At 36.7% G+C, this 13377-nt stretch overlaps 1 protein-coding gene across 1 annotated transcript in view; it reads left to right on the top strand.

The window, feature by feature from the left end:
- Positions 1-13085, top strand: part of LOC106673053 (NK1 transcription factor-related protein 2-like) — a 197396-nt gene extending 184311 nt beyond the window's left edge. Inside the window, exon 3 of the mRNA XM_024226432.1 lies at positions 11389-13085. Coding sequence (XP_024082200.1) covers positions 11389-11571 — 183 coding nt within the window. The 3' untranslated portion in view covers positions 11572-13085. The remainder of the gene's footprint in view (positions 1-11388) is intronic.
- The last annotated feature ends 292 nt before the right edge of the window (positions 13086-13377 follow it).

Here is a 13377-nt window from a genome sequence, read left to right as displayed (position 1 = left end):
CAATTTTCTTCCTAACCATCATAATTAAATAATTTTTTATAAAAAAAAACTCATAAATTTTTCGTTTAATTTGGTTTACATTAAAAGAAAAATGTTGTAATATAACGAGAAAATTACATTACTTAGTTTGAAATAAACTACAAAAAATATGAGTGTCCTGTTCTGAAGCTACTCGTCGAAAATGGTGTAATTTTATGAGCAAATCCATGAAATAAATTGTTAGTTAAATTTTATGAGCAAGACCCTGTAATAAATTGTTAGTTAAATTCATTATATCAAAAATAAATTTAAAAAATGGTATTCCGGTATTTTGGGTATTTTGATCAATTAACCAGCCCATTAAATTTTTTTTTTTTTTAAATAAAAAGTAATGAATTTTTGATCTCGCTTAATTTGGTTTATATTACAATAAGTATGTTGTAATTAATATAACGGCAATAATACGTGTAGTTGGAATAAAAATATGTGTGTCCGGATCTTTTGTCTTCGACTGTACTCGATGCGACCCGACGAAAATCTGGACAGTGGGAATCGCAGAACGTAGAATAGGGTAGCGTTGCATAGCATCGAGCAGATGTGCTCGGGTGTAATGCAATCTATGGAAAATTTGACTTTGGATTTGAGTCGGGTAGCGTCACATAGCATTGCATCGGGCAAGTGTGTTCCCAGCTATAATCTTAACCTTGCGAGCGAGGTCCTTGCACAAGTACCTATTTCCTGCCGATATTCTTGCCATATTTCTGCAGTTACATAATTCGTGTTTGTTACTAGAGGACTCTAGATATTTAAAATTACTGCCCACTGGGAAACTATGGTTTGCAAATTGAATGAACTGGTCCTTCTTCACACCCGGTTCTCGAGGTCATCATATACTTAGTTTTTCCTTGTTAATTTCCAAACCGCGCTTCTTGCACTCCCTGAAGTGCTTCTCCCATTGCCGCTATTAACTTATGATTTTTCCTTCTTGAAGGTAGAATAATAGGTCATCAAATGAACAGGTCCTTCAAGAAGGAAAAATCATAAGTTAAACTGTTGAGGTCGAAATATAAGAAAACATCATTGCCGCCTTTGTTATTGCTATAATTCAGTTGTCCGCAAATGCCATATGTTGCGTTAATCTATTATAAATAGTGCCGCCTGGGTCTGTTCTAATGGCCCGTACTGCTCGTTCCAAACAGAGATGGAAGATGACACATAACAGAGCATTGCCACAGGCCCGCATCTACTCTAAAATCATCCGACAATGTATTTTACACTTTGACTTAGTAGCTCGTGTTACGCCATGTCATACCGTTAGCCTGACTAGCTTACATTGTACACCAAGTACCCTTAAATATGCTAAGGCTTCCTTTATAATCACACTGTCGTATGTCTGTAGTCCACAAATAGATGATGCACATCCATGTGCTCCCGCGCTTTCTATATGTAGTTAAGAAATTGCTCCTAACAGTAGTTTCAGATTTCAGAATTATGCACCTTTTAAGAGTTGGTGTTGAATTTGATTATTATTATGTGATCATATGTTATTGAAAAACAGCACATTTGTAACTGAGTCTAGATTGTAGTTAAGGTCCGCTGAGATTCGAACCCGGTACCATTACAGTAATGAGTCGCTCTAACCGTTGCAGCCTCCCTCGATGCGAGTTATCTGATTATTTAATTCCTTTGTAATACTATTACAAAGTACAACCGTTTTACTTAATTACTTAAATAAAAAATAAAAACCGTACTACTTTCACGGTTATGTTGAAGGTCCCAAAATACTCCCCTTTGTAGAAGTGTAGCACCACCTTCTGAGAGCGGATTATTTGAGGTTTCCTCTACTTCTTTACAGAATCTACACAGATCGTGTTGGTTGAGGTCAATTTTTGAGTGCTCCGTACTGTTAAGATTTTGAATAGGAAAAATCTTTTCCTGCATCCTTTGATAAATACTGTAATTTCGTTTCTTTCAAATATTTATTCTTCGAAGATGTTCTGATTGTATGTAGTCGGTCCCACAGAAGGGTTCAAGGACCTATGATCGGTGTGGCAGCGTCTTTTCTCGCAAGAGATTCCGCTTCTTCATTTCTTTCATCTCCTTCATTTCCTGTGTAAGGTGACACTGCTTTACATGCTCAACTTACTTAGTTTGGCTTCAGATTTCAGGACTATGGTATAACAACTGACGAGGCATTGAATTACATTTTGGTCAATTTATCCAATCTTTATAGTCTTGAAATTAGAATTCTTGATTGAAATACAATTATTGTTAATCACTGTTAACTTGAAACGAATAAAACGTGTCGAATACTCTGCGAATGGCTTTTAACCTCACAAATTGTTAATATTAGACTATAAATGTCGTGGGAGGGTGTTCGGTCCAATTAGAGAAAGGAATCTGTATATTTTTTAGACTGCCGTGTACAAAAAATAATTATCCACCTCTCGCCCCCTGTTCAGTTAAGGAGGGGTGAAAGAAAGAGATGAAAAATTATCCCTTGATGAAAGACAGGGTTGCCAAGAGCTGAAGGCCTTTGAATGGCCCTTTTAGACGAGCGGACTTTCAGGGAGGAGCAATTATTCGGCGTGAAAAGAGGAGGAGAAGGCGGAGGCGGAGGGTGCAAAACAGTGAGGCTGGTGGGGCAGGTATTAGGGCCCTTTGCCACTGACACTGGGAGCTCACGGAGTGGGAAAAGGGAGGATTAATTAACACAAACCTCACCCCAGACTGTACTTCAACCCCCGGGTTACTAGCCGTCCCGCAAACGTAGGCCAACTCTTCTAATTATCCTCGAACTCTCCCTTTTGTATCTTTCGCTAATTAGGGGTTCTCCTTAAACGCTCAACCTCAACCCCCGACTCAGTGTCACTCCTTTATGTACGGTCTGAGAATGGAGAAGAAAAAAAATATAACATCCCGAGTCATGGTTAAAAATGTACTCTCCACCCCCCCCCCCCTGCACCCCATTTAATTATCTCGGCTTTTTGTCTCTTTGTCTCAATTCGTTTGCACACTGATCTGACGAAATGTGTGCTAAATGAGGGAAACTAAATTGAGCAAAAACCTAGAAAAGGGCCCAATGGGTTCATAGTGCCTGCCAGTTTTCTCCAAAGTGTTGCGTACTGAAATGATGTCTGAACGATTAACCGAAGTAACTCTCCGGTCACCCGACAGTTATACGGTAATCGTTCAATCCCGTCAGTTGAATGGAATATTATTTATTTATTATTTATTCATTGAAACGTGCAGACTTATTCTGTGGTGAGCACTTGTTGAAGCACTTCTACAACCGCTCCTTTGTCAAATATCAACTTTTTAAAGCTACTTTTTTATTTTCCTACCCCTTCAAAGAGTAAGGAGCTTTTAAAAACAGACACAACTGAAGGAAAGATTGAGTTGCTGCTACATACAGACATATTTCAGACATATTTCTCATTGGGGGTCGCAATATCATCAAAATGACAATGAGATTCTTTAGCGTGCGCACCTGGCACTTGGCCCTATCACACGTTTAGATTCTCAAGATAAGAGCGACACACCTCCGCTCACAAGTGGTCCGTGTTAATCTTGTGAGGTTTGGTGTAGGAGTCACGTATAAACAGGTTAAGGTGGGCCGACATCTACGCACCCGACCGCGAGCTATTGGAAAGCCGCTCACTCGGTACACAGGAATGCATCAGTTGACTAACCTGTTATACTATCTAGATAGAGAAGGAAACTCTATCTCTCAGAGTGCTTGGGCCCACCAGCGTCGGAACTTCAGGGATCCGCTCCGACCTCGGTTATTGGTTATAGTGGAATTTCTAACTACCCCCTAGAGGAAGCCTGCCTTCGGCAAAGGAAGCCGATGAAGGCACCACCCAACAACCGGCTCTTCTATAAGTATCCGCCAGGGGTCTCTACTACGATTCCATTCTCAAGTCGAACTTTCCTCATGGACGACACAAGGAAGATTTTAGAAGCATGGACTTGTCACATTCCTTGAGTAGCGAGGTGGTGCAATGCTAACCAAGTTCAAAAATGCCCTCTATACATGTGCCTTGAAAAAGGCAGTTTTGTGGTTTCCAGCACGACCTCTAAGCCGTTGGAAAGGAAATGCACGTTAAGGCGGGGCTCACCTTTTCAGGTTGCACCCCTCGCCCCGGGCATAATATATCACCCTTTGGTCGGATCTCATTTTAGACAGTCGTTCAGACTTTTGTTAAAGTAAACAGATACACACCATGTATCTTTAAAAAAGGCGAATATCCGATCGCTCGTGATTGTCATCATCACTGAATACGAAATGTAAGTGTTAAAGCTAAGACGTCGGACGGCGAACCACACTGTAAACTATCTTGGCCGGAAAATGTATACACAACTGGTTACACACTGTTGAAAGGCATAAGAGGCTTTTACAAGAATTGGCCATTATTAAGAGTTAGGCGGTTAAAACCAAATTTGAAGAATTGCCTAGCATATAAATGATTATTTCTCTCAGTTTACTTTCAACGATAGGCGGACAAAAGAAGAAAATATTATCCATCCTTTCAAAAAGTCCTTTTTCGAAATTATTTATGGAGTGAAGTGCTGTAAAGGAGACCGTATAAACTAACGTAATGCTCAATAAAGCGAGATAAAGGGGGCGCCTCCTCGTTATGAGCCTTTTATTGAATAAGTCCTATCGCCTCCGCACCATAAGCCCGGGGCTTTTTGCCGAAAGAAGGACGAAGTTCTACATAGAATGAAACTATGAAAAGAAAAAACTAGGATTTATCTTTCTATATATTAATTAAATCAAGGGAACAAAAAACACATTTTGCCGCAGCGAAGTTATCAATTAAAATAAAAAAGGAAATTTTTACATTATCATTTAACGCTTATAAATTTACCAAATATGTAAAAGATGGTTATAAAAAACACAGTATTGTTTAAAAAATAGATATTTAAAAAGGGCATACATTATAAAAAATAAAATATCAAGAAAAACATAATTTCCTCTGCCCAAATGTTGGGGGTTTGGGTATAAGAAAACATTTAATTTGTCGCATTTCTTAACACTTAATTAGCGTAGGATTCAATGTTGTCCAAAAGAGGATTAGTTAAATCAAGTTCCTTTGTAAAGATAGGAAATGGGATTTGTTAATTTTAGAAAGAATTTCATTATTGACATAAAAACAAGGCCGGCACTTAAGCCGCACACTCAGTCAATATAAAAGGTCATTAATATGAAAAGGGTGCGCCCCCTCGCCTCGCTTTATCCCCATGCCCACCCCCTTTACAACTATCCTCGCCGCCCCCCGAATCTCCCTGTTCTACATTTCCGAGCGATTACCTCCACCTCCTCCTCCTCCGCCTCCGCCCCCGGCAACTTTTTTGTTGGAAACTTTTGTTCGCCGCCGCCGGCATTCTATTAACCACTTGTTGCCCAAACGCAGATTTATATACTCGGCTTTTAGTCTTTGACCGGTCTTTTCGACATTTTCACGACTTAGACGTGCTTTAGCCGTCGCCAAATTGACTTTTGGTCTTGTTTAGTGATCGGTTAGTGAAGACTTCGGAAGAATAAACTCTGGCTGGCATCCCCTTGAAATTGTTTGATCGACTATCGAACCAACCACAAAAGGAGTGGATAGGTAATATCAAGTTGGCCAGTTCTTTCGGTAATGCTTATTTTCAACTGGGGAAATAATAGGATAAAAGGATAATGAAATTATCCTATCGGTATCAAATTATTCCTTCATTGATTACTCCACCAATTTGTAGATAAACCGATTAATAAAGAAGTTCCTGGTGAATAAAATACTATATATAATTAATGCATATAATAAAGTGATCCTTGAGAATATCATCAGTGTTAACTCAGTTCGCCGTGAAAATGCCTAGACTATTACAGGAATGAGGAGAACGCAGACATTCTGTTTGTACAGACTGGCTAATATGAGTGCTGAGGCGGCTGCCAGGATGTGTGCTGAGCTTATCCTTTACACCTAAACCACACCCCTCCGTATTTGTCAACTTCCATTGGAATTTGCGGGAACGACTTTTTCACGAGTTAATGTGGGACTTGCTTAATAATAATGCTTTATTGAACTTAAGAAAGGAAAAATTACAATTGTGATTTCAAAGCATTTAAGGACATGGATCTTGGATCCGTCTGCCAGGGTCGTTGGTTAAACAATCAGAAACGAAAAAATACACAATAAAGTAAGATAAAAGTTATAGCCTAGGCAATAAATTGAAAAATGCGAAAGAGAGAATAGAAAAACAGGTTATACAATACAAATCAAAAATTAAACTCCTTAATTAACTCATATCTGTAGTTCCATGCATGCCTAGCGTAACGAATTAAGGGCCGCAAATTTCAGCCACTCAAAAACAGGTCAACTCTGGAGAGAGTGAAACAAACGAGGTGCTATAACTGAATCTCACCCAGGGATGAGCACTCTGCCAAGAAGTGGGATACAGTTTCAATAGAGCGCGAATTGCACAAAGAACAGATTCCTAATTCCCCTCTGATCCAAAAAGCTGAGTTTAAGTGCAAAACCTAACTTCTTAACTTAAATAGCCATCGCAACTCATTGAGACAAAGACCATCAAAATTAGCTTCATGTAGGTCGAACAATGCAGGAGAAATTTGTACCTCCTTGTAAAGTGAGAGATGCGTAGATGCTTGGACACGTAATTCTTCGTGATGTTGTTTTTTAATTTGATTGATTAAGGTGGCCATTCACGATCACTCCAAATGGAACCGCGCCAAGCCGTACAGCTCCATTNACCTCAATAATAAAATCTCGATTGGATGTCATTACAAATAAAGAATAAACGTTTTTGACTTGAGAATGTACGACGGAGATGTTTGCTTAGTGACAGAAAGAAGGAGACTGCGCCAAAAAAAAACGAGAGTTTTCCCATTCACGACCAGGCCACCGCGCCAAAATCCCCACCCTCCACGCCAGGTTTTCACATTCACGAACGCGCCATCCGTCGTCGCGCCGTAGATATTTAGAGTGGCGCGATGGAGTTTGGACCGGTCGAATATTCGGCACAGCCGGGCACGCCAGTTCAGTTTTGCCATTGACGTGGTTTTTGGAACGGCGTCGCTCCGTTTGGCCTGCTTGGAGCGATCGTGAATGGCCAAGAACTGAAAAATAATTATGCCAGTCACAGAGGTTGTCCAAGGATATGAGGAAGGGCAAGTTGTACTTTTCAAACAAATATTTCCAGTGTGCGAACCATGAAATATTCGTCTTTATTACCGCCAAAGACGTTATTAATAAATTATTATTTATTTATCTAATATCGGGAGACATCAGAACTTTCACAATATAGGAGTAGTACAGCCTAAGCGTATACACCCAAATTAAATCCATGTTTGTCTCTAAATATAATATATAGTTTGGTGTACCAGATGGCAATGTGAATAACTTTCTTACAAAAAAACGTTGCAGTTTTTCTATTGTTTCGAACCTCTGGTATCCCCACGTTTGACAGCCATAACACAGAATTACACGACTTATCTCCTTAAAAATATTAAAATTGACTTTAATAGGGATAGTTTCATTGAGTAAGAAGGCTGACCATGTGTTATTTAGACCTAATTTAGCCACTGACGCTTTCCAAGAGAAGTGCTTTGTCCAAGAGAGTCTCGGGGTAAATATGACTCCTAAATATTTGTATTCATTTACCATCTCGATGAGATTGCCCCTGAAAAAAAGCGATCCAGAGAACAACCTACCCCCTCTCCTAAACACTATTATTTTGGACTTCTCTAAATTAACTGTGAGGTTCCACTGTCCACAGTTGTCCAAATAGCTTGATATTTTTTTTTAAGCCAGTGGGACTGGCTTAGTAGTTTAGTACGAAGTACTGAAAGACAAGCAGCGGTAGTACCCGTCCGTTAAACCGAAGCCATTTGGGAGTAATTCTTGGAGAAAAAAGTATTAAAAAAACACGGTTTTTAGAGGTTTTTCTCATAGAAGGCTTTTGTGGACCCACGCCTATACGAACTTTTTTGTTCAGCATGAAATGTCCTATAAATTCCCAAAGTGCCTTAGTTTTGTTTGGGCCCACTGTGTATATAGGGTGTTCGGCTACGAACTTTGCCAGTAGATTCTACATATAGTTTCGGAGTTACTCCCCTTTTTTTTTACTTTTTCAGATTTCATGACCTTGCTTCAAATAAACAATGATAACTCCAAAACTAAACAATAACTCCAAAGCTTGGACAAATCCGTTGACACCATTGAAAACTACGTTAAATTTCCCATAAAATGTGATAAATACTAAATTTCTAAACATTGGTGAAATAAGCGTTTTAGTAGCCAGAACTTTGAATTTTTTTTTCAAAGTTGCAAAACTTACTATGATGATTCTAAACGACTACTTCCAAACCTAGACACCAGCAAATTTCAGAAAACGTACTCCATTTAATGTCCTTTCTAGGGGTGTAATTGGTACGGTATGGTTTGGTGAAAAAGGATACTAAGAGGCGGGGTTTGCATTCCCCAGGCACTCCAGCCTTCTGGCTTGTACCTTCCTAGTTCCTTAGTTCAGTGTAATAGACTCAATCCTTCTTCTTAGAAGTCATATTGACTGTCGCTGCTGCAATTTCATTCCCTAAGTTTTTTCCGTATGTTAGGTTAAATCTCCATTGAGCTGTTGCTTCGCATTCGAAGATGATATGAGTGGCTGTTTCCTCCTCCTCATGACATAATCTGCAAATGGGATCATCGTTGTATATGCCCATGTTGTGTAGATGTTTTCTCAGATGCCAGTGACTGGTTAGTAGTCCTACCATTCCTCTGAGTTTGGCCCTCTCCAAATGCAGCAGTGCTTTTGCCAGTCTTGGTGTGGGTTGTTTCATCATAAGTTTACTAAGTCTAGCACTACTTCTCCTTTTGTTTTGTTTGGATCCATTCTGCGATGGAGGACCAAGAATAGGTTCAGGGCCTATGTATGGTCTTGCAGATCCTCCTCTTGCCAGACTGTCTGCTTTCTCGTTACGCAAAATTCCCTTGTGCCCTGGCACCCAAGACATCAACAGGTTGTTGTGTTTCCCCAGGTTTTTGAGATTTTGGATGCATTCACTGACTAATTTTCATGTAATTCTTTTACATACTAATGCTTTAATGGCTACTTGGCTATCAGGTCTTACGAGGATTTTTTGTCAGTTAACCTCTTTTAAGAATTGCCAGGGCACACAAGCATTGATGGCATGTATTTCTGCTTGAAAGACCGAGGTATACTTCCCTAATGAGTTTGATTGCTCATGTTTTGGGTTTGTACAGAAAACGCCTAATCCGGTTCCTTCGTTTGTTTTGGAGCCATCTGTGTACCATATCAGTGTATCTGATGCTCTCCTATGTTCTCCTCTCCTTTATACTCTGTTGAGACTTTATAGGAAGTTGTGAAGATTGTTTTTGGGATCATATAATCAGCCCCCATTTCTAATAATGGGTGTCTGATTTTGTTGATTATGGTTGTATGCTCGAATTGTGCCCCTTTCCAATTTAATTGTTTCTGGAGCCTAAGTGAGCTTTTCCTAGCCTCTCCTTGTATGAATATTTCCAAAGGAGGTAGGTTTAGCTAAGTTTCTAAATTCATTTGTAGGGGTTGTTCTCATTGCCCCTATGATACCTAGGTTTGCTAGTCTTTGTATGCTGCCTAATGTTTGGGTAGCTACTTTGTGTTGAGCTTTGTTCCACCAGATTAGTGATCCTTAGGTTCTTCTGGGTCTTATTACTGCCGTGTATAGCCAATAGTCCTTCTTGTGGAGGGGTGTAATTTTTTTTTTTTTAATTACTTTTTCAAAAGTGAAGAAATTGATAAAGGAAAGGAAAAAACCATGGTTGATGGAATGGTAATTTAAAAAAAAAAAAACTAAAATCAAAGTTGCAGTCATATTGGTAAATAAGTAAATACTTGCACTATTTCGGTTTCGAACCGCAATTAAAAAACGTTTATACATTCATTCAAAATTTAGTTACTTTTTTTTTTAATTTTTAATCTTACCAATCTGTCAGCCACTGTTTTTTCCTTTCCTCCATCAATTTCTTCATCTTTAAAAAAGTAATTAAAAAAGCAATTACACCACTAAAAAGGATATTAAATGGGGTACGTTTTCTGAAATTTGCTGGTGTCTAAGTTTGGGAATAGTAGTTTAGAATCAGCAAAACAAATTATTTTTCAAAGTTCTGGCTACTAAAACGCTTATTTCACCAACATTTACAAGATTAATATTTATCGCATCTTATTGGAAATTTAACGTAGTTTTCAATGGTATCAACAGATTTGTCCAAAACATTTGTTTTGGAGTTATGATTGTTTAATGAATAAAGGCCGTGAAATCTTAAAAAATCAGAAAAAGGGGAATAACTCAGAAACTGTTGAGATTTGGATCATAGCTAATTGGGACATTTTGGTTCCATTTTGAATGTAGAATCTACTGGCAAAGTTTGTAACACAAGTAGCCTAACACCCGGTTTAGTTATAGAAGCTGGATATCTCGGGGAGAAAAACGGACAGTCAATCATTCGTCAGAATTGGCTTTTCTTCCGAATCAGCCGGCCGAATTGGGCCAGAAAAAAATTAATCTAGGTCTTCACATTTCGTAGCAAGGTTTAACTTTGTAAAATCCTTGATTAAATATATAATATATACATTAATAGAAATGTACAATTTCAATGAAAGTGTATATGTAGTTTGGTCATTTCTGATCAATTTTTATCTGCCTATTGACTGGGTGGGGGTCACTGAAAAAGACGAGAGCTGACGCCTTACAGACGAAACTGCTTAGGATAGTTCAAATCATACGAAATGATCAAACTACCCCATAATCCCTTTCAAGAATACTTACAATTTAAATTGTATGTGTGTATGCATACTGTAATAATTTAGTTTGTACAACTGACGATTCACTAGACTTCTACACCATCCCTTTACATGTGTGCTTTCATTATGATATTGGCCACTTGTCGTCTACTTGTTGGCATTTATATTTTTGTCAATCCTACATAAAACAGCACTAGCTTCTGTAAATTTCTTACCTCCTTTAATAATTTTTATTATTTTTACATGGGGTAAAATTTTGTATTTAAAAACTATCTACTAGTGATGCTGAACAATGTTACAAGGTGTTAAAGCTATTCACAACCTTATATTAGCCCTTGAGGGGTTGTGAACTAATTAAAGGGAATTCAAAGGGTGGAATGGAATGGGAGAGGGGAAAATAAACAGAACAAGCAACCTGTGAAAATAGGACTAACTGATTCAACATTTGTCCTACATTAAAGAATATTTTAATATTTAATTACTATTATTAATTGTATGTTATATTATTTATTATTATATTTTTTAATTTAATATTTTTTGTTTTTTAATTAAGTCATTTCTCAAGAGAATAAGCTCTTTATTTTCTGTTTGCAGGTGAAAATCTGGTTCCAAAACAGGAGGACAAAATGGAAAAAGCATGATTCTGTGAGTACAGCGCCGAGCTCAACTGGAAATTCCGAAAATGCTCCTGGAGGGAGCACCACAGGTGCGGAATCCTCAGAAGAATCTTGCCTGAGCGAAGACATCAAAGTTTCTGCTTCGCCTCCAAGGCCTTAGTCCTCTAGTCACGGTCAAATAATTGTTGTATATAATAAATATGTATATATGTGTGTATATATTGTTTGGTGTACATGATTCTCTGTATATAATATTAATACTATTATTTGACACAAAAAAAATTAAAAAAAAAAAAAAACGTGAAAGGCACCAGAGGCCCCGGTACGTCTGTTACCTTTTCTCATTCTGACACTTGGTGCCATTTGTTTTTATATAAAAACGTTTGTCTTTTAAGCATTCATGACACATAATTCCCAACTTATCAAATGCTGATAGATCGATGTCTTGTTTTTACTACAACATTCAAAAATTGATACATGTTACTGAAAATGTAAGAAATAATATAAACACAAATAAAACAGGCTCATCTTAAAAACATTATTATTTTATTTTTACATAATAGGAAGAGTATTAATATTCTTGTTTTTGTCAATAGATTGTTCAAACAAAGATGTAATACTTTTGTTGTAAATGATGTTCCTAGCCAAAATTTGTTTTCTTGGTCAAAAGTGTTTCCATTGTAATTCTATTACTTTAAAAAGTATATTCAAAGTATGCCATTTTCTATGGGCATAATTAACTGGTTGGTAATGCTTTTTTGAAAATATTTTAATTCATTATTGTTTAAAACAGGCCCAACAGCTTTGATTCTGTACATTTTATTTCAAGTACCTTGATTTTTATAGTTGTTATAGCGTTTTTGTTAATTTTTATTATTACTTTTTTTTATATTGTTACTCAGTGTTTGCATTTACATTTTGTTGCAAATGGAACAGTCACTTTTGTCAAAACCGGGGCATATTTTGATTTGAAACTATAAACTTTGTAAAAAGTAAAAGAGAAAACGATTACAGGAATAAATTGTGAACACAATAATGCCCGATTTAAATGGGGATGAAATAAGTGATTGTATATTTTGACTTTATAAAAAATTAATATATAAAAGAAAAAGGTTATTTGTAAATAACTGCCAAAAGAACCTCAAAGGTGTTTTATATTTGCGTACTAAAAATTTTCCATTTTACCCTTTTAAGAAAAATTATATTTTAAAATTATAAACAGAAAGATAATTAGGTATATTTTTACAAATCTGGCTTTGTTTAGACGAAAATTGACATGTTTAAACCAAAAGGTGCAAAAGGTAAGTTAACCTCAATTGTTTGAAACTCAATAATAAATATTATTTGGAAATTGTTTAAACTTGATTTCTGTTTTTATTTGGTTTCTTGCTCCTATGTAGATTTTGTTGCCGTTGATGGTTGAATGTTATTACTTTTTATTTTAAAATATGTCTAACACAGAAGGAAATTAAATAGACTTTCGATTAAGTTTTTTTAAAATCCATTAATGATCTACATTCCACATATTTTATAGTTACATTTTCTAAATAAACATCGAGCCATACTAAGAAAGTTGAACTTTTTTCCAAGTATAATTTCTGTTGTGGATTAACACTGTGTTCAATTTTGAAACATGTAATTCGCTTGTTGAGAATAGAAAAGAGTACAATCATTTGTTTTATTTTGCTTAATCACTTGCTCCTTGTACCAATTAATTCCCTTCAACATTTTTTTTAACTTTCTAGTCTAATTCATAAAAAATTAGAATTTATTTGTTTTGCAAATTATATCAATTAACTCATACAGCCGAAGTGTATTCATTGACATAATATTTTGTAGTAGTTTCCCCTAGCATTTTTATTTATTTTATAAATTGCATTAACATTTAGAAATTATTATATTTTTTCTGGAAGAAAATTTATTTAAGCGGTTTTGAAAAATAACAAAATAAAAGGTATATCTCTAA

The sequence above is a fragment of the Cimex lectularius genome, unplaced genomic scaffold, assembly GCF_000648675.2.
Source record: "Cimex lectularius strain Harlan isolate CLEC.00 unplaced genomic scaffold, Clec_2.1 scaffold99, whole genome shotgun sequence".
Lineage (NCBI taxonomy): Eukaryota > Metazoa > Arthropoda > Insecta > Hemiptera > Cimicidae > Cimex > Cimex lectularius.
This window is presented reverse-complemented; position numbering and strand designations above follow the sequence as displayed.